The 22,903-nt window shown below is 37.7% G+C and overlaps 2 protein-coding genes across 2 annotated transcripts; both read left to right on the top strand.

The window, feature by feature from the left end:
• The first annotated feature begins 747 nt into the window (after positions 1-747).
• LOC130367323 (homeobox protein siamois-like) lies at positions 748-2,304 on the top strand. Its single transcript, XM_056569732.1, has 3 exons — positions 748-1,219; positions 1,588-1,808; positions 2,164-2,304. Exons 1-3 carry the CDS (start codon positions 748-750, stop codon positions 2,302-2,304), a joined length of 834 nt encoding a protein of 277 aa, XP_056425707.1.
• Positions 2,305-4,152: 1,848 nt separating this feature from the next.
• Positions 4,153-6,279, top strand: LOC130367324 (homeobox protein siamois-like). Its single transcript, XM_056569733.1, has 3 exons — positions 4,153-4,504; positions 4,793-5,019; positions 6,157-6,279. Exons 1-3 carry the CDS (start codon positions 4,153-4,155, stop codon positions 6,277-6,279), a joined length of 702 nt encoding a protein of 233 aa, XP_056425708.1.
• The last annotated feature ends 16,624 nt before the right edge of the window (positions 6,280-22,903 follow it).

Here is a 22,903-nt window from a genome sequence, read left to right on the forward strand (position 1 = left end):
ACTTTATTTATGACATGAAGCTTCCTTAATACATTCAGAATTTAAAAAGAGGAAACTGGGAATCAAGTACTGAAGCATCAAAGTAAGTTTTGCATGTTGTTGTTTTTTGTGTAACTTTAATTTAAAAAAATTGCTTTCGGCCACACCCATGTATACCAAAATTTCCTAAAAAGTGTATGTACATTTCTAAATACATATTAAGTTCAGACTTTTTAAAATGTTGTTACAGACTTAGATATATATCAAATATAAAATATACAGCAGAACAAAATATGTTGTGGGTCACTCGATGCTCCCTAAAGTATTGGAAAAATATTTTAGATCAAAGCTTTAAAGTCAATTTCCATATCAAAGATCACACTCCTCCTGGGTAGGAAGGTGTGAAGGGCAAGCTAAATGGATCAAAGAAATGGGTGATACCTCCATATTACAAAAACATCAAAAAGGGGCTCAGCTTTTGTTCTTTAACCTACATAACATGCTGTGATACATACATCACAGGTTGCCCAGAAAATTTAAGCCATATTTTCGGATACCATAGATGTTGCGCTAGACCAGATAATCTTTACGGTCCTCTCTCTAGACGATTATCCAGCATTGCCTCCGCCCTTGAGGAACCAGGGACATCTAACAAGTCAGTTATTTAATTTTCTCCTATATGTATAGAATAATTGATGCCTAATATACAATTGAGAGGCCTATTTGCATATAAAAGCCCATAGCTCTCTGGTGTGTAGTAGTGCAAAGATGGGTGAAAGGATCAAAGATGGTGGTGCCTCCCCAATATTACAAAATCATCAAAAAGTGATTCTTCCTTTTGTCTGCCAATATGCATGGGCCCTGGCTATAAAGGTTTCCGCAAAAATACTGAACTCATTTCTCCAAGAGCAGTGGAAGAGCCAAGTCATGGATACTGAGCTAGACCAGGTCCTCTACACTATCCTCTCTCTGGAAGAAGACTATCCAGCATTGTCTCCGCCCCTGAGGAGCCAGGAACATCTGACAAGTAACTTATTTACTTTTAGTGAATTTATTTCACAGAAAGAGACGCAGGAGAAGCTTCATAACTCCACTATTCTACAACAGACAGTATGTGAATTATATTCTATTTTAGGAATCTGTGATGATTCCCAAACTGGGAAGTACATGGGACAGAGCATAAGAGACAGGACAATTCCTAAGACTAACAATGAAAACCAAATTAAGAAGCCACTCAAAAGTAAGTGTCTGTTTTATAATAACATTTTCAAATATATGTTGTAAAGACTAAATATAATTGAATATTATAGGTGTATTTATAGGTGTAAATTGTTAAATACATTTATAAAATAATTTTAATACAAATTGTGCTATACTGTACAATAAAACATCAGTGATTTATGGATCAGCTGTAGAGGATATAGTTTGTTTTAATTATAGTTGTATTTCAATTTAACTTTATATGATGTATTTTTTGATAAGGACAATTATAAATAATTATACAGTTATATCTATCTATCTATATATATATATTTTTTTTTTTCATTATTATTATCAGTTTTCTTTCCATATTCCTACGTTCTCACAATTTTTTTTTGTTGCCTACAGGAAAAAGTTCTGATGATGGCCAATATGGATGTAAGAAGCCCAAAATAGTGATTGATAACTTTCAGGCAGTATCTTCCAGTGCTCGATCCAGAAAGAAAACCGTCTACAGCAGTGAGCAGATCAAGTTTCTTCAGAACCAGTTTGACTGTAATCCTTATCCAGATTTTGTGAAAAGATGTCGTATTTCTCAGATCACGGGAATCCCCGAACCAAGGATACAGGTAATGATACAAAATGTAATAGTACTATGATGATGATTATTATTAAATTTGTGTATTTTTTATTACTATGCTTATTATAATTTGCATTATTTTATTTTATTTCAGCTGAAGTTTTATAATAATAAATAATCACCATCATCATTAGTATTGATATTATTAGTGGTAGTAGTTGTAAAATTAATAGTATTTTTCCTTTACAGCTATCACATTTTTACAATGATTCATCATTATTTTTGCTATTTTTTTTTTACTTATTCATTTATTATTTATATATATATATATATATATATATATATATATATATATATATATATATCTCACAATATGTTTCTACTAAACTTTTCATCTTTTACAGGTTTGGTTCCAGAACAGAAGAGCAAGATACCTTCCAAGAAGCAGCCAAATCCCGGAAAAGAAGAAATCTACAACACAAATCCCTCCTTGTGGTCGTGAGAAGCTTCCGTTCACCTCCCACGAGGACATATGGCTATTCTGAGATATTGTATCAATAAGGACCTCAGTATTTTATTTATAGTATATCTATTATGGTTCTTAAAGGAACAACATGTAAAGTGTAAGGTTGAGTTTCTAGGTGCTTATTTATTAATACAATATTTTCCTTTTTTCTACAATTAATATACGGATTTGTCTGGACTTTATTTATGACATGAAGCTTCCTTAATACATTCAGGATTTAAAAAGAGGAAACTGGGAAAGAAGTACTGAAGCATCAAAGTAAGTCTCAATCATAGAAATGTAAGTTTTGCTTGTTGTTGTTTTTTGTGTAACTTTAGTTTAAAAAAATTGCTTTCGGCCACACCCATGCATACAAAAATGTCCTAAAAAGTGTATGTATGTTTCTAAATACATATTATGTTCACACTTTTAAAAATTTTGTTACAGATATATATCAAATAGAAAATATACAGCAGAACAAAATATGTTGTGGGTCACTTGATGCTCCCTAAAGTATTGGAAAAATATTTTTCATCAAAGCTTTTAAGTCAATTTCCATATCAAAGGTCACACTCCTCCTGGGTAGGAAGGTGTGAAGGGGAAGCTAAATGGATCAAAGAAATGGGTGATACCTCCATATTACAAAAACATCAAAAAAGGGGTTCAGCCTTTGTTCTTTAGCCTACATAACATGCTGTGATACAGATATCACAGGTTGCCCAGAAAATTTAAGCCATATTTTCGGATACCATAGATGTTGCGCTAGACCAGATAATCTTTACGGTCCTCTCTCTAGACGATTATTCAGCATTGTCTCCGCCCTTGAGGAACAACGGACATCTAACAAGTCATTTTTTTAATTTTGTTTCTACTGTAGGAGCCACATGAAGCTCTATATCACATTATTCTAGAGGAGACATTGTAGGAATTATATTCTATTTATCGCCTATCTATCTATCTATCTATCTATCTGTATGGCTGTCTATCTATCTATCTCAAATCTATCTATCTATCATTTTCCTATCTATCTATCTCCTATCTTTTTACCTCATATCCATCTATCTATCTGCCTGTCTGCCTATCTATCTATCTCAAATCTATCTATCTCAAATCTATCTTCTATCTATCTATCATTTTCCTATCTATCTATCTATCTATCTATCTATCTATCTATCTCATATCTACATATCTCATATCTATCTATCTATCTATCTATCTATCTCATATCTATCTATCTATCTCATATCTGTCTATCGTTTCCTATCATTCTATCTATCTGTCTCATATCTTTTTACCTCATATCTATACATCTATCTCTATTAAACCTTCAGATATCTTTATATCCTATTTAAAATATAATTAAAATATAACATAAAAAGAAGATCAGAGGGACATCTTGGTATCTCCTATAATCCTTAAAGATGACACCTCCTTGATTCCCTAAGTGCTGAATAGAAAAAAGATATCAATCTTTGTGGAGTTTTACTTAATCTAAACAATGAATAAATACAATTTATTTTAATGAAATATAAACATTTTTAATGAAAAAACAACTTTATACAATATATTCTTTCCCATTTTTTCTATATTTTAGTATTTAGCTAAACAGGGCCAAACTGACATGTACTTGATACAAGATAAAATGGACCACCTATTGAAAGGAATGTGTTTGATCCCAGGGGGCAGGGTTCTGAAATCTATTTACATATTACAGATCAAGTCTACTGTAGAGGAAGGTGTGAAATATGTGGAGAAGTAGAGATGGAATGAATGGATGAAAGAAATGGGTGACACCCCCAATATTACAAAGACATCAAAAAGGGGTTGCCCCTTTGTTCTCTAATACACATACTATGGTGGATAAATAAGATACTGCAAACTACTAGGGATGCCATTCGACTCGAAGAATTTAAAGAGGACAGTCATGGATACCGAGCTGGACCAAGTCCTCTGCACTGTCTTGTCTCTAGAAGAAGACTATCCAGCATTGTCTCCTCCCATGAGGAACCAAGAACATCTGTGTAGCCCTTTCTACACTGTTTTTGATTTAGGTTCAAATAAGGAAGCTACAGAAGGTCTTCATCACTTGGATTTTCTACAACAAGCAGCGTGTGGACTATATTCTATGGTAGGTTTACAGAAAGAACCACAGATCAGGCCAAATATGATCCATGATGCACCCATAAGTGTGACCACCTCTGAGGAACTTAGAGAAAACAGACAGAACAAGCCTTTAAAAAGTAGGTGTTTTTTTCTTTATATTTGATGTCTATTTTAATTTCAGATAGTATATGGCATTGTATGCCAACCAGGCTGTCCGATCATGCTGGGAGTTGTAGTTTTGCAACAGCCGGAGGCACCCGTTGAGAATTAGTGATCTAAGGGGTGGATGCATTTTTTTTTATTTTGGTATGTTTGAAATTTTTATACTACTGTTTGACCTTTTATTATAATAATAATAATAATTATTATTTTATTTATGTATTTCATTTGTGTAATTAATTTTATTTATGTTATATTCCCTATAGGAAAATATTCTTCTTCTGATGATGATCTGGATGGCTGTAAGAAGCCCAGAGTGGAGATTTATAACCATACGACATTGGCGTCCAGTGCCCGATCCAGGAAGAAAACCATCTTTAGTAATGAACAGACCAATTTCCTTCAGAACCAGTTTGAATCCAACCCATATCCAGATTTCGTACATAGATGTCGAATCTCTGAAATAACAGGAATCCCCGAACCCAGGATACAGGTAAAGATTGAAAGTTTTATTATTAGTGCTAGTAACTTTTTTCTAGTAGTGATCTGAAATAATAATCAATATTTACTGTAATATTATACAAGTATTCTTATTATTATCACAAATTTAATTCTAGTAGTATAAAATAATACTCAAATAATGTTTATAATTGTTTAATGTTAGAATTGATAACTTTTTATTATTGTTGCTGTTGTTATTATTTTAATTAATAATTTGAATATTATTATCAATAAAATAATTATTTTTATATAATAATAGCAATAATCATAGCAATAATAATAAAAAAATAATACTACAATGATGATAATAATAAGAATAATAATGATAGTATTAATAACAATGATAATTATTTTGAGATTATATCACTACTGCTACTACTACTACTACTGCTACTACTACTACTACCACTAAGGAATATAATGGTTGTATGGTGGTAAAAACTTTTATTGAAGTTTTAAAATATAGTATTTATTTATCATTAGTATAAATAGGGTTTACACAATGTAAAATTTTCAGTACGGATATCTGGTGAATTTTTATAAATAACAAGTGCATTTTAAAAATAAATAATTTATTTATTGTGAAATTTATAATTATTATTTTCAATATTATAATACAATTTTTTTATTATCATTTTGGGGCACTATAACAAAAAAACATAAAATTATGAATTTTTACAATATCGTAAGAACAATTCTGAAAATAAAAGAACTATGTATATATCTATATATATCTATATATATATAGATATATATATATATATTATTATTATTATTATTATTAACAGAATACATTGTTTAATTTTTTCAGAATTGTTCTGATAATATAGTTAATATGTATAGTTTTCTGATTATTTTACTACGATAAAAAATCATAACCATGATAATGACAACAACAACAATAGTTATTTATTAACTTATTTCCTTACTTTTATATGCATTTATATAGTAAAACCTTTCACAAATTACATTCTGAATGTCTACCCAGCCTTACATTTAGGCTATACTCACACTGTGTAAACATATTGGTGTTTTTTTTTTTGTTTTTTACATTTGTATATTAGTTTTTTTTTACAAAAAATTGGATGTAATTTTTTACAAAATCTTTTTTTTTAAAATAATTTTACAGGTTTGGTTCCAAAACAGAAGAGCAAGACATCCCCTAAGAATCAATAGATTCCTGGAAAATAAGAAGCTTTCATCTGTCTCCAGTACGGTGAATACCCCAGAAGACGTCTACAGGCTCCACTAGAATGTTGTATTGGGATTATATTTGGACATTAGCATTTTCTTGTATTTTATCTATTACAAGAATGAAGTAGGAGTTTTTTTTTGTACCATAAGTTATTTTTACTTTATATTGGCACTTATCTAACAATGTAATAAATGTGTTTTCTATATTACTATTGTTATTGCCATTATTCTCAAAAAATATATATTTTGGACTTTCATTGTTAGATGCCCTTGATTGACAGACAGCTGGAAGTCGAGCCCTGTTTCCAAATCTCGTTCTTGAGTGGAGCATACATTTTGTGTGCAGGTGTGAGATTTAGAAACAGGGCTCAGCTTCCAGCTGACGGTCACTCTTACTAGGGACCGGAATAGGAGGGGGAACGAGGAGGTGATTCCCATAAATTATCCTACACTAATTAGATCCCGAATAGAAAGGGTTTTCCAGAAAAATGTTAACTCCTTTCTGATCTGTAACGTACATGTACGTCTTGGGTCGGGTGAAGGATTATGGCGCAGTCTTAAGAGTCTCTCGTGTCAAAACCCTGCTATCAGCGGCTGACATCTGCTGGTAATAATAGACATTAGGGAACAAGCCATCATTTAACTGTTTAGATATCATCATGATCAATAGCGATTGCGCCATTTGAACAGTTAATGTTGCACATCCCTAGTGTCTACTGGCCCCATCAGATGTAATCGCCTTGGCAAGGCCTTGGCATCTTCCATGGCTTGGCTATTGATGCAGCCTATGCCTATGATCTGATAGATCAATGTAATGCAAAGGCATCACATTGATATATTATAAGAAATCAACGGATTGCTTAGATAAGGCCCCTAGGGGCACCATAAATGTGTAAAAAAAAAAAAAAAAAAAAAAAAATATTTTACCCCCCCCCCCCCTCCTCCCAATTTAAATTTCCCCTTTTCCCAGTTTCCAGATAAAACACTGTAAAAAAAAAATCATGAATTATTACATTCCTGACCAGGCATGGTCAACGGCGTAAATGGAAAAAGAATTGCAGATTTTTGCTCATATAACATCACAGAAAAAATGGAATACAAAGTGATGAACAAGTTAATACTACAGCTCATGGTGAAAAAAAAAGAAATAGCCCTCACATAGCTCCATAGGTAGAAAAAAAAATGAGGTGGGGTAAAAATATATATATTTTTTCTTAACAAAAATTATCTAAATGTGGTACCAATGGAATCGTATTGACCCCTAGAAAAAAAAGTTAGCAAGTCAGCTCAGAAAGGGGTTAAAAAAGTCTAACAAAATGAATGCAGTATGTATTGTTTTCGGTTCCAGTGCACCATTGCTATGCACAATCACAACCATCAGTTGTTTACTCTGGTATGATATTACTTGACCCTGCCTGGACTAATGATGTCACTGCTAGATCAGGTGATATGTTGTCTCTATGGACCCTTATCTTTGGGCAGCATAAATCTGGTGACAGGAAAACCCTGATTTAGGAGCTACCTTTTCTGGTGCCGTATTTTTACCCACCCTGACAACAATGTGTATTTTGCCCATTTAACCTTTTAAGTCCCTCTAGGAGACTTTTATAAGAAATGTTTGGATTGCTTATACTGATCATTGCTATGCTATTGCATAGCAATGATCTGTGTAATCTGTGCTCTGCTAGTAGAGTCTGCCTGAGGCAGACTCTATTAAAAGATTACCCTGTGGCAGGCATGGAGGCCTAGTTAAGGCCTCTGTCTACCATAGAAACTGATCGAAACAAGCGAAAAAAAAAAAAAAAACATATACCAACACATTTGGTATGGCCAAGTACCAAAAGCCAAAATTGTAAATTTTTGGTCACATCAAAATAAAAGTGATAACAACCGATAAAAAAAACTGATAAACTGATAAAAAAAATGTTGCACTTTATTGTGATGCACTTTAGACATTTTGCAGAATACCTTTCATTTCTATTGATAATATATTATTTCTGCCACCTAGTGGATTCTTTTTGTTAAAGGGGTACTTTGGTGGAATTTTTTTTAATTTTTTTAAATCAACTGGTACCAGAAAGTTATACAGATTTGTAAATTACTTCTATTTAAAAAATCTTAATCCTTCCAGCACTTATCAGCTGCTGCATGCTGTTCTTTTTTTTTTTGAATTTCTTTTCTGTCTGACCCCAGTGCTCCCTACTGACACCTCTGTTCATGTCAGGAACTGTCCAAAGCAGGAGCAAATCCCCATAGAAAGCCTATCCTGCTCTGGACAGTTCCTGACATGGACAGAGGTGTCAGCAGAGAGCACTGTAGTCAGAAAGAAAAGAAATTAAAAAAAGAAAAGAACTTCCTGTGGAGCATACAGCAGCTGATAAGTACTGGAAGGATTGATTTTTTTTAAATATAAGTAATTTACAAATCTGTTGAACTTTCTGGCACCAGTTGATTTTGTTGTGGCCCGATACAGGATGGTGTTTCCCCGTACCTTTCCTGTCCTGTCAGGCAGTGTCCCTCAGTGTCCCCAGGGCCCCCTGCAGTTGTTCCCCCCATGTAAATAGGTTATGAATTATATTGTGCATTGTACCTTTAATAAATGTACCATGTGATTGTTACCCAGGAGGTACTAGTGACCAGCTGACCCCCAAGGTGACCTATGGGCTACCTGCTAGACTCCCCCCATTTAAGTCCTGGGAGGAGCTAGCCTCTCTTTTTGCTCCAAGTCTTTGCTGAGGTCAGTCAGGCCTATAGTGTGTGTCCAGAGCAGTGGAGGCCTCAAGTCAAGTCCTGCAGCCTCTAGTCAAGTGCAAGTAATCTGAAGTCACAGTCCTGTCAGTCAAGTCTTCTGTCTTCACTAAATTCTCCTGTCTACTACAAGTCCCAGCAAACCTGCGAGGTCTCTGTGTCACTTCTTGGGCCCCAGCTGTACTGCATAGACTGTAACAATTGTCTACCCTCAGTAAAGCTACCGCTGTCCGTAACTTGGCGTCGGTGTCTTCATTGCCCCGGTGCCTAGCCCAGAATCCAGCGGTATACCTTCGGGTGGTTAAGGCTAAACCACGCCCTGGCGTCACGAACACAAGGGGTTAATACCATCTGCCCCTAGGGTAACAACATCTGCCCTGCACCTCACACCCCGCCGCCATACCACAATTTAAAAATATTTTTTTTCCACCAGAGTACCCCTTTAAAGGGGTTGTCAGGTGAAAGAAACAACCTGTTAATGGCCTCAAATAGTATAATAAAGCAACTTATTAGTTTAATGTTATTATCTATAGTGTACAGATCTCTTTATATCAGCCAAGCTGTCTGGCTTGTAGCTGTGACATCACATCACACTCTCTGAAAACAGAGTTCCTGTTCTTTCTCCCCCCTCCCCTCCTGTCGGCTGAGGACCGGACCATTGATGTGAAGAAGGGTAGCTCATATTATTGCTTATTAGATAAGGCAGCAGAAAGCCTTTTAAAATTATAGTAGTATACATCAGAACAGGCTCACCGCTGCCTTACCCAAGAAAGCTTAATATTACCTTAAAAACTTATGAGCAGTAATATGAGCTCCCTTACTCAAATCAATGGCTTGGTCCTGAGAGGACAGGAGTGAAGGGGATAGCAGGGGAAGGAGCTCACAGTGTGACAAGATGTCATAGCTACTAGCCAGACAGCTCAATTTATAATGGAAGATCTCTGCACTATGGCTATTAACATTAAATTAGTAAGATGCTTTACAGTTAATGACACCATACACTGGTTGTTTCTTTCCCCGGACATCCCCTTTAAGATATACACTAGACAAGGCACCCACACTAGGATGGAAAGTCCTAGGGCAGTGTTTCCCAACCAGTGTCCCTCCAGCTGTTGCAAAACTACAATTCCCAGCATGCCCGGACAGCCAACGGCTGTCCGGGCATGCTGGGAGTTGTAGTTTTGCAACAGCTGGAGCCACACTGATTGGAAAAAACACTCCACTAGACAGTAGAAAGTCTTCACTTTGTCCAGTTCACTTTCAAGTTGAGAGAGGAAATCCTATTGGGAGTAGGAGTATTTTTACTCTCCTACTAGAGCATAGTATTCACAAACCACCCCAGGTCGCACGGGACCATAGCCCAACCAAGACCACAGATTGCTCAGGAGCACTAGTGGACAAGAGGTACCACATCTTTTACATATTTCTTATTAAGAGTGCCACTGGCTGAGAGAGCCACACTATCTACAAACCAGTAAGGATAGGTTGAACAAGTACCTTACTTCATTCTCTGACCTATTGGGCTTCAGGCCAGGCCTAGTCATGGCTACACCATAGTTGCCTACATGTTGCCGTTTGGGCATTGTAAAAGAACTGTATGTCTTAGGAAACCCAAAAAGAGGCAATTGGTGTGAATTTAAAAGGGTACTCCGCCCCTAGACTTCTTATCCCCTATAAGATGTCTGGTTGTGGGGGTCCCACCACTTAGGAACCCCGCTATCTTGGCTGCAACACCCCAGACATCTGGTGCATGGAGCGAACATCGCTCCGTGCCGGATGACTGGCGATGTGGGGCGGAGGCTTGTGACGTCACGGTCACGCCCCGCTTGTGACATCACGGCCATGCAAGTTGTGACGTCACGAGCGGGGCACGGCCGTGACATCACGAGCCTCCGGTGCTAAATCCGGCACTCTAAATGAATGCTGGGTGCAGCACAAAGATCGCGGGGGTCCCCACCGGTGGGATAGGGGATAAGATGTCTAGAGTTGGAGTACCCCCTTAACCAACCTTTGTGGAAGTGCAGCTCCAGGTCCAGTGCCATCCAGTCCCTTGGTCCTCACCACTTGTTCCTGCCTCTGAGATGAGACCTTGATGTCAGGGATTGGATGAGCCGGCAGGAACCAGGACAAGCAGCAGAGGTAGCAGTTGCATCGGGGCCCTGGTGCCTAAGAGAGCAGTGCAATAATTGGCATTTAGGGGCCCTGTTGCAGATTTTTCATCGGGGCCCCGAAGTTACAAGCTACGCCTATGGCAGGAACGAGCTATGAGGGGCACCAGAAGGTTCCGTAATGGAAGCTTTAGGGGATCAGGGTAGTTGAGTATCATTAATTATTTATTTTCACAGAGTTTTTATTAAAATCAACATACACATGCAGACAAAATGCAGAATTGTTGCCGTATTAGGTAATAGCCCTGTGAGACATGAACTTCCTATCGGTAACCTCAGAGTGTATTTACATGTAGCTTTAGTACCAGTAAGTGGAAGGTATTCGTTTATAGGGGTAACCTACCTCACGGTCTATAAAAACCCACTCGTACATGACAGAAAACAAGACTTACCTGATAACATACGTGTGGTTTCTACATCTGCAGTATGGAAACATATTCATAATAATAATAGAAGAGAAAATAAAAGCATTTAAAGTACATTAAGGGGGAGATTTATCAAAACCTGTGCAAAGGAAAAGCTGCCCAGTTGCCCATAGCAACCAATCAGATCACTACTTTCATTTTGCAGAGGCCTTGTTGAAAATTAAAGAAGCGATCTGATTGGTTGCTATGGGCAACTGGGCAACTTTTCCTCTGGACAGATTTTGATAAATCTCCCCCTAAGATAATAAATAAATAAGTAAATAAGAAATAGACATATTAAATAGATAGATATATATTAAATAGATAGATAGATATATATTAAATAGATAGATATGGAATGGATAGATAGATAGATATATATTAAATAGATAGATAGATAGATAGATAGATAGATAGATATGGAATGGATAGATAGATAGATAGATATATATTAACCCCTTAAGGACCAGGCCATTTTACACCTCAGGACCAGAGCGTTTTTTGCACATCTGACCACTGTCACTTTAAACATTAATAACTCTGGAATGCTTTTAGTTATCATTCTGATTCCGAGATTGTTTTTTCGTGACATATTCTACTTTAACATAGCGGTAAAATTTTGTGGTAACTTGCATCCTTTCTTGGTGAAAAATCCCAAAATTTGATGAAAAATTTGAAAAATTTGCATTTTTCTAACTTTGAAGCTCTCTGCTTGTAAGGAAAATGGATATTCCAAATAAAAAAAAATTTGATTCACATATACAATATGTCTACTTTATGTTTGCATCATAAAATTGACGTGTTTTTACTTTTGGAAGACACCAGAGGGCTTCAAAGTTCAGCAGCAATTTTCCAATTTTCCACAAAATTTTCAAACTCACTATTTTTCAGGGACCAGTTCAGGTTTGAAGTGGATTTGAAGGGTCTTCATATTAGAAATACCCCACAAATGACCCCATTATAAAAACTGCACCCCCCAAAGTATTCAAAATGACATTCAGTCAGCGTTTTAACCCTTTAGGTGTTTCACAGGAATAGCAACAAAGTGAAGGAGAAAATTCACAATCTTCATTTTTTACACTCGCATGTTCTTGTAGACCCAATTTTTTTATTTTTACAAGGGGTAAAAGGAGAAAATTTATACTTGTATTTGTAGCCCAATTTCTCTCGAGTAAGTACATACCTCATATGTCTATGTAAATTGTTCGGCGGGCGCAGTAGAGGGCTCAGAAGCGAAGGAGCGACAAGGGGATTTTGGAGAGTACGTTTTTCTGAAATGGTTTTTGGGGGGCATGTTGCATTTAGGAAGCCCCTATGGTGCCAGAACAGCAAAAAACCCTCACATGGCATACCATTTTGGAAACTAGACCCCTTGAGGAACGTAACAAGAAATTAAGTGAGCCTTAATACCCCACAGGTGTTTCACGACTTTTGCATATGTAAAAAAAAAATTTTTTTTTTCACTAAAATGTGTGTTTCCCCCCAAATTTCACATTTTTGCAAGGGTTAATAGCAGAAAAGACCCCCCAAAATTTGTAACCCCATCTCTTCTGAGTATGGAAATACCCCATGTGTGGACGTCAAGTGCTCTGCTGGCGCACTACAATGCTCAGAAGAGAAGAAGCGCCGTTGAGCTTTTGGGAAAAAAAATTGTTTGGAATGGAAGTCAGGGGCCATCTGCGTTTACAAAGCCCCCCGTGGTGCCAGAACAGTGGAACCCCCCACATGTGACCCTATTTTGGAAACTACACCCCTCACAGAATTTAATAAGGGGTGCAGTGAGTATTTACACCCCACTGGCGTTTGACAGATCTTTGGAACAGTGGGCTGTGCAAATGAAAAATAAAATTTTTCATTTTCACGGACCACTGTTCCAAAAATCTGTCAAACACCTGTGGGGCGTAAATGCTCACTGTACCCCTTATTACATTCCGTGAGGGGTGTAGTTTCCAAAATGGGGTCACATGTGGGTATTTTTTGGGGGGGTTTATGTCAGAACCGCTGTAAAATCAGCCACCCCTGTGCAAATCACCAATTTAGACCTCAAATGTACATGGTGCGCTCTCACTCCTGAGCCTTGTTGTGCGCCCGCAGAGCATTTTACACCCACATATGGGGTATTTCCATACTCAGGAGAAATTGCGTTACAAATTTTGGGTGTCTTTTTTTTCCTTTTAACGCTTGTGAAAATAAAAAGTAAAGGGCAACACCGGCATGTTAGTGTAATTTTTTTTATTTTTTTACACTAACAAGCTGGTGTAGCCCCAACTTTTCCTTTTCCTAAGGGGTAAAAGGAGAAAAAGCCCCCCAAAATTAGTAGTGCAATTTCTCCCGAGTACAGAGATACCCCATATGTGGCCCTAAACTGTTGCCTTGAAATACGACAGGGCTCCAAAGTGAGAGAGCGCCATGCGCATTTGAGGACTAAATTAGGGATTGCACAGGGGTGGGCATAGGGGTATTATACGCCAGTGATTCCCAAACAGGGTGCCTCCAGCTGTTGCTAAATTCCCAGCATGCCTGGACAGTCAGTGGCTGTCCGGAAATGCTGGGAGTTGTTGTTTTGCAACAGCTGGAGGCTCCGTTTTGGAAACACTGCCATACAATACGTTTTTCATTTTTATTGGGGGGACAGTGTAAGGGGGTGTATATGTAGTGTTTTACTCTTTATTAGGTGTTAGTGTAGTGTTTTTAGGGTACATTCGCACTGGCGGGTTACGGTGAGTTTCTCGCTAGAAGTTTGAGATACGGCGAAAAATTTGCCGCAGCCCAAACTTGGAGCAGGAAACTTACTGTAAGCCTGCCCGTGTGAATGTACCCTGTACGTTCACATGGGGGGGGGGGGCAAACCTCCAGCTGTTCCAAAACTACAACTCCCAGCATGTACTGACAGACCGTGCATGCTGGGAGTTGTACTTTTGCAACAGCAGGAGGCACACTGGTTGGAAAACCTTCAGTTAGGTTCTGTTACCTAACTCAGTATTTTCTAACCAGTGTGCCTCCAGCTGTTGCAAAACTACAACTCCCAGCATGTACTGATCGCCGAAGGGCATGCTGGGAGATGTAGTTATGCAATAGCTGGAGGTACGCAACTACAACTCCCAGCATGCCGAGACAGCTGATTGCTGTTTGGACATGCTGGGATTTGCAGTTTTGCATCTGTTGGGCTACAGTTTTAGAGACCACTGCAAAGTGATCTCCAAACTGTGGACCTCCAGCTGTTGCAAAACTACAATTCCCAGCATGCCCTGACAGCAAACAGTTGTTTGAGCATGCTAGGAGTTGTAGTTTTGCAAGATCTGGAGGGCTACAGTTTAGGGACCACTATATAGTGGTCTCAAACTGTAGCCCTCCAGCTGTTGCAAAACTACATATTCCAGCATGCCCAAACAGCTGTCTGGGCATGCTGGGAGTTGTAGTTTTGCAACATCTGGAGGGCTACAGTTAGAGACCACTGTATAATGGTCTCAAACTGTACCCTCCAGATGTTGCTAGGCAACTCACCGGCTTCCGTCGGATCCAGCCGCACGTCATCGCCGCCCGCCGATCTCCGTCGCCTGCAGCCTCCGACGCCCGCCCGGATCGGTAAGTGGATCTTCGGCGCCGGTCCCCGTCGTTTCCCCCGTCCTGCCCCGCCTATTGTGGGAGGGCAGGACGGGGAAAACGAAAGTAAACCCCCCCGCCCCCGATCTGCTATTGGTGGTCGCGTCTAGACCACCAATAGCAGGGATAGGAGGGGTGGCACCCGTGCCACCTCACTCCTATCGCTTCAGGGGGATCGTGGGTGTCTTAGACACCCGCGATCCCCCTTACATTGCGGGTCACCGGGTCACTATAGACCCGTAATGACCCGGAATCGCGCAAATCGCAAGTGTGAATTCACTTGCGATTTGCCGCGATCGCCGACATGGGGGGGTCTGATGACCCCCCTGGTCATTTGCACGGGATGCCTGCTGAATGATTTCAGCAGCCATCCCGCTCCGATCCCCGCCCGGCGCACGGCGGGGACTAAAACTGCCCTTGACGTAAATGTACGTCCCTGGTCCTTAAGACCCAGGGTGTCGGGACGTACCGTTACGTCATGGGTCCTGTAGGGGTTAAATAGATAGATAGATAGATAGATATATATTAAATAGATAGATAGATAGATAGATATTAAATAGATAGATAGATAGATAGATAGATATGGAATGGATAGATAGATAGATAGATAGATAGATAGATAGATAGATAGATATTAAATAGATAGATAGATAGATAGATATATATTAAATAGATAGATAGATAGATAGATAGATAGATATGGAATGGATAGATAGATAGATATATATTAAATAGATAGATAGATAGATATGGAATGGATAGATAGATAACAATTATCATATAAAGCAGCACCTCCTTGTATACAGGTGATTGGGTGCAAGCCCTTGAACCTCGGTGCTCCGGTCCTCTTTAGATATAAATGTATGTAGGCAGCACACCAAAATGGGTGAAAAAATAAGTGCTTTTATTCCAAGGAAAATTGACAACGTTTCAGCGATCTCTTGAAAATGGCGGTGAGAGATCGCTGAAACGTTGTCAATTTTCCTTGGAATAAAAGCACTTATTTTTTCACCCATTTTGGTGTGCTGCCTACATACATTTATATCTAGATAGATAGATATGAGATAGATATGAGATAGATATGAGATAGATAGATATGAGATAGATAGATAGATAGATAGATAGATAGATAGATAGATATGAGATAGATAGATATGAGATAGATAGATAGATAGATATGAGATAGATAGATAAGAGATAGATAGATAGATAGATAGATAGATATGAGATAGATAGATATGAGATAGATAGATATGAGATAGATAGATATGAGATAGATAGATATGAGATAGATAGATAGATAGATAGATAGATAGATAGATATGAGATAGATAGATAGATAGATAGATAGATAGATAGATATGAGATAGATATGAGAGAGATATGAGATAGATAGATATGAGATAGATATGAGATAGATAGATATGAGATAGATAGATAGATAGATATGAGATAGATAGATAGATAGATACATATGAGATAGATAGATAGATATGAGATAGATAGATATGAGATAGATATGAGATAGATAGATATGAGATAGATAGATAGATAGATATGAGATAGATAGATACATATGCGATAGATAGATAGATATGAGATAGATATGAGATAGATATATATGAGATAGATATGAGATAGATAGATAGATAGATAGATAGGAGATAGATAGGAGATAGATATGAGAGAGATAGATAGATATGAGATAGATAGATATGAGATAGATATGAGATAGAAAGATATGAGATAGATAGATATGAGATAGATAGATATGAGATAGATATGAGATAGAAAGATATGAGATAGATAGATATGAAATAGATAGATATGAGATAGATAGATAGATAGATAGGAGATAGATATGAGATAGATAGATAAATACCTCATGATTTCATAGTTTCATATTTTCATTTATTGCACTACAGCTGTATAGCTTTTCATGTTCTATCTATATACTCATGTTTTATCTATATCTTTGTGCTAGCAGTGTGCTGCTGTATTCTCCTGTTGCTGTAGATAGATAGATAGATAGATATGAAATAGATAGATATGAGATAGAAAGATATGAGATAGATAGATAGATAGATATGAAATAGATAGATATGAGATACATAGATAGATAGATATGAGATAGATAGATAGATAGATAGATAGATATGAGATAGATAGATGATAGATATGAAATAGATAGATATGAGATAGATAGATATGAAATAGATAGATAAATATGAGATAGATAGATAGATATGAGATAGATAGATGATTCATGTTTTATCTATATCTTTGTGTTAGCAGTTTGCTGCTGTATTCTCCTGTTGCTGTAGATAGATAGATAGATAGATAGATATGAAATAGATAGATATGAGATAGAAAGATATGAGATAGATAGATATGAAATAGATAGATATGAGATACATAGATAGATAGATAGATATGAGATAGATAGATAGATATGAGATAGATAGATATGAGATACATCGATGGATAGATATATAGATAGATATGAGATAGATAGATAGATAGATATGAGATAGATAGATAGATAGATATGAGATAGATAGATATGAGATAGATAGATGATATAGATATGAAATAGATAGATATGAGATAGATAGATAGATAGATATGATATAGATAGACAGATAGATATGAGATAGATAGATAGATATGAGATAGATAGATATGAGATAGATAGATATGAGATAGATAGATAGATTTGATATAGATAGGTAGATAGATATGAGATAGATAGATATGAGATAGATAGATGATAGATAGATATGAAATAGATAGATATGAGATAGATAGATAGATATGATATAGATAGATAGATAGATATGATATAGATAGATAGATAGATATGAGATAGATAGATAGATAGATAGATATGAGATAGATAGATAGATAGATAGATGATAGATAGATATGAAATAGATAGATATGAGATAGATAGATAGATATGATATAGATAGATAGATAGATAGATATGAGATAGATAGATAGATAGATATTAGATAGATAGATAGATAGATATGAGATAGATAGATAGATAGATATGAGATAGATAGATAGATAGATATGAGATAGATAGATATGATATAGATAGATAGATAGATAGATATGAGATAGATAGATAGATAGATAGATAGATATGATATAGATAGATAGATAGATATTAGATAGATAGATAAATATGAGATAGATAGATAGATAGATAGATATGAGATAGATAGATAGATAGATATGAGATAGATAGATAGATAGATAGGATATAGATAGATAGATATTAGATAGATAGATAGATAGATAGATATGAGATAGATAGATAGATAGATAGATATGAGATAGATATATATGATATAGATAGATAGATATGAGATAGATAGATAGATATGAGATAGATATATAGATAGATATAGATAGATAGATATGAGATAGATAGATAGATATGAGATATATATGGGGGAGATTTACCAAAACCTGTCCTGAGGAAAAGTTGCTGAGTTGCCCATAGCAACCAATCAGATCACTTCTTTCATTTTTAATAAGGTCTGATTGGTTGCTATGGGAAACTCAGCATCTTTTCCTCTGGACAGGTTTTGGTAAATCTCCCCTACTAGAGATCATATAATTTCCATATAGAATACAAGGAAGAGTTTCTCAAACCTCAGCTGCTCCTTCTCCTAAAAAAAAAACTTTATTGAACAAACACATTCCAATAATTTACAGCAATTAAAATGTACACTTTATAAAATGCTCTGATATAAAAGACACAAGCTACAGCTCCGCATTCACTTATAATATTTAGGACATTAATGTATGATCGGTGGCAGACCCCCAGGTTTATCTGCAAATCATCCCCCCTCCAGATAGCGCTATGGCACCTTCATCCTGCTGATCCCTGGACCCCCACTGATCACATATTGATGACCTATCCTAAGCACAGTCCATGAATGTTTTCTATTTTCTTAAGGTTTCTGTTATTTGATTCATTCTTGATACTCTACGTCAGTGGTCTCCAACCTGCGGACCTCCAGATGTTGCAAAACTACACCTCCCAGCATGCCCGGACAGCCAACGGCTGTCCGGGCATGCTGGGAGGTGTAGTTTTGCAACATCTGGAGGTCCGCAGGTTGCAGACCACTGCTCTATGTGGTCCCATCAGAGCTGTGGTCACTCGTCATTTCTGCAGTAATGATGGGTGACAATGTTCCCCCATATGTGGCTCTCCAGCTGTCACAAAACTACAACTCCCATCATGCCTGAAGCGTTGAAGCTCTAAGACTATGAGGCCCATTTTATTTGAATGTGGGTCTGACTGCTGCGAACCCCCACCCAAAAAATTGTCTGCATATTCTAATATACCCGGTCTCAATCCGGCCCTGATCCATATCAAGTATCCAACTGATTATTGAATCCTACATGTGTATTATAATTGTATCTGTGTGTAATGTATTATCCAAGACATGGGTGAGGGGTCATTCAGACGGTGTATCCTTTGTTTTTGTGTATTGTATTTTATTGGGGGTCTGGCTGTTTGGTATCTCCTTTGAAGTCGTGCACTCTGGTCCCATCATATAATCAAACAGATAAGGGGTCAGGAAGAGAGATGCCCCACCTGGTTAAATCAGAGGGGAGGGGAGGGGGGGAATGGAGTTTCCCTCCAAAGAAGCAGAAATAAGATCTAAAATGCTGGACTCAACTGTTGTTCAAGGCTGTGCCATAAGCTGACAAGACCATCCTAAGAACAGCTGGAACCTCACTCTCATGGACTGCTATATCATCATGCTGTAAGAACTTCATCTTTTGTTTTCTGAACTTGTCTTGCCAAACTCTGTTATATATTTTTGTACCTGTATGTCATTTGTTTCTGTATTTTTATATAGTCAGCACTGTGATACCTTTTATCAGATTAAATGTTTAATTAATCAGCTGTGGTCTTTGATCTCTAAATATATGAGCTCACCTTTCTGAAGGAGGCTCTGGTGAAACACGTTTATCTAAGGGTTAATTTGGTGACTTGCTGGGACTAGTAGTGGATACCCAGAGGTCTGGCGGCCTTAACTCTTGCACCATCACGCTCTCTCTAGCGTCTTAGCTGGACCGATAGGGTGTGATCGTGACACCAACATAGTTACGAGTCGTCTAAAACAAGACACATGTCCATTAAGGTCAACGAGGCATAATGAGAGGGTGATGTATGTTCACATGTTGGACTTAAAGGGGTACTCCGGCCCTAAGACATCTTATGCCCTATCCAAAGGATAGGGGATAAGATGTCTGACCACGGGGGTCCCCCCACTGGTGACCCCCCGCAATCTAGCATTCAGCACCCACCTCGCGGAGCTGCAAGCCGCGCTGCCAGCTCAGAATCTGCCGTGTGATGACCATGGGCCCGGAGTATCGTGACATCACGGCCGGCCCCGCTATGCAAGTCTATGGATATGAAGACTTGCATAGCGGCGGTGAGGTGTGATGTCACGATACTCCGGCCCCGTGGTCATCACATGGCAAATTCTGAGCTGGCAGCGCCGCTGGCAGCTCCGCAAGGTGGGTGCAGCTCCGCGAGGTGGGTGCTGAATGCCAGCTCCCTTTGGATAGGGGATAAGATGTCTTAGGGCCGGAGAACCCCTTTAAAGGGAACCTGCCAACTTTCATGTTGCATGAACGATGAGTCATCGTGGTGGTCACCAGAAGCTTCTAGCTGCCCCTCCGGCCTTGATTCATAGATCTATTACTGTTTGGGTATAGGAAGCAATCTATCAATCAAAGCGGGTGGGTTGGGGGAGAAGACACTGTGGACCACCCCAATGGCTTGGGCAGCATAAAAGCAGCACTAAAATTTGACATAATTTTCATTGCAGAAATTTGTTAGTAACTTGTCTCTTATTTCCATGGAGGATCAGCACGACCAAGGAGAAAGAACACAGGAGCCGAATTCCTGAACATGACAATAATATATAATTCTTTATGAGTTAAAGCTCCAGTTATGCTTTGTCCGGTTCCCCCGATCTTCTGTCTTCTTCCTGCATCCAAGATAAACAGGACCTGCCGGTTTAGCCAATCACTGGCTCCAGCTGTTTTCCCATTTCGGCCAGTGATTGGCTGACCAGGCAGATACTGCACTGCCTCCGAAACAGGAAAGCGACAGAAGATTGAGTAACCTGATGGAAGCTACGGGAGCTGTGGGGACATTGGGGGACTAGGTAAGTATGTCTTATTTTTTTTTTTTTTTTCATTTTTTACACCATAGTAATTTTTGTACAACTGAAAACCCTTTTAATGCGTACACTAGGATATAAGGTCCTACATGCCAAATAAAATAAGCTGTGATACAATATAAACTGGTCTAAATACAAATAATGTATAAAAGCTTCAATAACAATATTTCTTAGGCAAAAATATGTTAAAATACAATATCATCATATCTGCCATATGTGAACTTAGTGTCCCCTCTTCTCCATATCACTTCTCTAGTCACATGTGAAACCTGGACCCCAGGCCTACAGTGAAGCTATGTTAAAGGGGTTATCCAGAAAAAAACTTTTTTTTATATATATATATATCAACTGGCTCCAGAAAGTTAAACAGAATTGTAAATTACTTCTATTAAAAAATCTTAATCCTTTCAGTACTTATGAGCTTATGAAGTTAAGGTTGTTCTTTTCTGTCTAAGTGCTCTCTGATGACACGTGTCTCGGGAACCGCCCAGTTTAGAAGAGATTAGCTATGAGGATTTGCTTCTAAACTGGGCGGTTCCCGAGACACGTGTCATCAGAGAGCACTGAGACAGAAAAGAACAACCTTAACTTCAGAAGCTCATAAGTACTGAAAGGATTAAGATTTTTTAATAGAAGTAATTTACAAATCTGTTTAACTTCCTGGAGCCAGTTGATATATAAAAAAAAGTTTTCTCCTGGATAACCCCTTTAATAGCTGCACCCCCATGCAAAGTCAATTTGGAGTTTGCATGTTCTGCCTATACTTATATGGATTGCTTCTAAATCCTATGTGGTGCCTAATATGTATTAGACAACAATTTCCACACAACCAACAATCTAAAGTGTATGGGGGCCGCCAAATTCTGGGAAGGATCACCAGAATTTGAACACCTGACCCATTTTTTGTTGTTTTCCCTAGACATAATGGCCACAAAGAAGAGTCTGGCAATCGCCTTGTTCCTCTGTCCATGGAAAAAACATATACAGCTATTGCAGGTGTTTGGGCACTATACAAATAATATAGAAAGGTTAATGGGATTTAACAATTAGAGGGGGTGTAAGTCTTGGTTGTGGTTTTATTTGAGTTGTATATGACATTCTCTTTGTATGGCCCTATAATGTATTAAAGGGGTACTCCACTGGAAAACCTTTTTTATTGAAATCAACTGGTGCCAGAAAGTTAAACAGATTTGTAAATTATTTCTATTTAAAATCTTAATCCTTCCAGTACTTATCAGCTGCTATATGCTCCACATATGTCTGACCACAGTGCTCTCTGCTGACACCTCTGTCCATTTTAGGAATTGTCCAGAGTAGGAGCAAATCCCCATAGCTAACCTCTCCTGCTCTGGACAGTTCCTAAAATGGACAGAGGTGTCAGCAGAGAGCACTGTGGTCAGACAGAAAGGAAATTCAAAAAGAAAAGAACTCCCTCTGGAGCATATAGCAGCTGATAAGTACTGGAAGGATTAAGATTTTTAAATAGAAGTAATTTACAAATACTGTTAACTTTCTGGCACCAGTTGATTTAAAAAAAA

The sequence above is a fragment of the Hyla sarda genome, chromosome 4 (genome assembly GCF_029499605.1).
Source record: "Hyla sarda isolate aHylSar1 chromosome 4, aHylSar1.hap1, whole genome shotgun sequence".
In the NCBI taxonomy this organism is placed as follows: domain Eukaryota; kingdom Metazoa; phylum Chordata; class Amphibia; order Anura; family Hylidae; genus Hyla; species Hyla sarda.